Source organism: Otolemur garnettii, unplaced genomic scaffold, assembly GCF_000181295.1.
Source record: "Otolemur garnettii isolate 467f Iridium unplaced genomic scaffold, OtoGar3 scaffold00001, whole genome shotgun sequence".
NCBI classification, from domain to species: Eukaryota; Metazoa; Chordata; class Mammalia; order Primates; family Galagidae; genus Otolemur; species Otolemur garnettii.
In genome coordinates this window covers 32647638-32649687 of record NW_003852396.1, presented here as the reverse complement: position 1 = coordinate 32649687, position 2050 = coordinate 32647638, and the positions used below count along the sequence as shown (strand labels likewise).

The 2050-nt window shown below is 39.9% G+C and overlaps 1 protein-coding gene across 1 annotated transcript; it reads left to right on the top strand.

The window, feature by feature from the left end:
* The first annotated feature begins 823 nt into the window (after positions 1-823).
* Positions 824-1768, top strand: LOC100960193 (olfactory receptor 51V1-like). The gene has a single exon (XM_003780971.1). It carries the CDS (start codon positions 824-826, stop codon positions 1766-1768), a length of 945 nt encoding a protein of 314 aa, XP_003781019.1.
* Positions 1769-2050: the final 282 nt, after the last annotated feature.

Sequence of the window (2050 nt, the reverse complement as noted above, 5' to 3'; positions counted from 1 at the left end):
AGCTTAAATAGCTTATTTAGTTCTACTTGTAAAGAACTGATATTGTCATAGATAAAACATTACAAATTATTTGTTTAGTACTTCTTTTCAGTTTTAAATGCTTATCAATTATGTGATATAAGAAAGACATAAGCAGTAAAAATATTGTGAGATTACTAACGGGTAGAAATCTAGTATAGGCTAAAGAGCTACATAAAAATAGAGAAGAGAAATAAAGTCCAATATAAATTGGTAAATAATTTAGTCAAAGTCTCAACTATATTGAATGTACGAACAAGTTCTGATTCCACTTAGTTTGTACGGTTTCTCTTGGCTAATTTTTATTTCTGCAAATTTAGATTACTTTAAACAGTCCATTCATTTCTTTTGAGATCTTATATTCCTTTGATGGATGTGAAAAGAACAGATGCAGTATCCACCCAGGTAAAAATAACCTAATTTCTCATTCTCTTGAGAGTGATGCATCCATGGATGGCAGCAGTAAACATCAATGATCATAAATGTTCTTCCTTTAGGAATAAACAGGGACTCCCAGAAGTCTAACTTAAAATCTAAATCCCCTGTGCTGACTAGTATTATTGTTTCTGCATAAAACATCCCAGTCTTCTGTCATCTGTAGTCAGTATCCCTGGAATTTCTATATAGACAACAGGGGTTTTTTGCCCCAAAAGATAAGTAATTAGGACTGTTTTGCAGGGATTATGAGACTTACTGAAATTTTATCTTTTTTTTTTACATAAGCAGATTAAAATTACCATAAATTAGGTGATCATAAATCTATGTAATCTTCATCTTCCTAGAAATATTCTCAATCCTTTATTTAATGTCTGCTATCTCTATATCAAACCTCAGTAGTTCCAGTTTTCTTCTTACCGGTTTCCCTGGCCTAGAAGCTTACTATCTCTGGCTCTCCATTCCTTTCTCCTCTGTCTATGCTATGGTGTTCCTGGGGAACTGCATGGTGCTCCATGTGATCCGGACTGAGTCAAGCCTGCACCAGCCCATGTTCTATTTTCTGGCCATGTTGGCCCTCACTGACCTGTGCGTGGGGATGTCCTCTGTGCACACGGTGCTGGGGATCCTGTGGGGGTTCATTCAAGAGATCAGCCTGGATTCCTGCATTGCCCAGTCTTATTTCATTCATGGTCTGTCTTTCATGGAGTCCTCTGTTCTCCTGGCTATGGCTTTTGACCGCTACATCGCCATTTGCAATCCACTGCGCTACTCTTCCATTCTAACAAATGACAAGATCGTGAAAATTGGGGTGGCAATCTTGTGTAGAAGTTCTTTACTTATACCTCCAGTCATCATCCGTCTGAAGTTCTTAAGTTACTGTCGTCCTCACGTCCTTTCTCACTCTTTCTGCCTGCACCAAGACTTGATTAGAATGGCCTGCTCAGATATCCGCTTCAACAGCATCTATGGTCTGTTCCTGGTAATCAGCAATCTGTTGTTGGATGCTGTGCTCATAATCATCTCCTATACCATGATCCTGCATGCTGTGTTAGCCATTGCATCACAAGAGGAGAGACTCAAGTCCTTGCAGACCTGCGTATCTCACATCTGTGCTGTTTTGGTTTTCTACATCCCAATCATTGGTCTGACCATGGTGCATCGTTTTGGAAAACACCTCTCGCCACTGGTTCATGTCCTCATGGGCAATATCTATATCCTTTTCCCACCTTTGATGAATCCTATTATTTATAGTATCAAGACTCAACAGATAAGAAGGAGAGTCCAGAGATTGTTCTGCTTGAAAGGAACCTAAGTTGAGATCAAATGTGAAGTCAACAAGTGGTGTTAAAAAGCGTTAAAGATAGTAAGTATTTAAAGATGGTTTAGGATGATGCCTGTGGCTCAGTGGATAGGGTACTGGTTCCATATGCCGAAAGTGGAGGGTTCAAAACTTGCCCTGGCCAAACTGAAACAACAAAAATAAAATAGCTGGGCATGGTGGCCGGCAACTGTCGTCTCAGCTACTCGGGAGGCTGAGGCAAGACAATTGCCTAAGCCCAGGAGTTGGAGGTTTCTGTGAGCTGTGACACCACTA

What these genes read in the sequence shown, in the direction of transcription:
- LOC100960193 (XM_003780971.1), top strand. Translation starts at nt 824, where the DNA reads ATGTCTGCTATCTCTATATCAAACCTCAGTAGTTCCAGTTTTCTTCTT.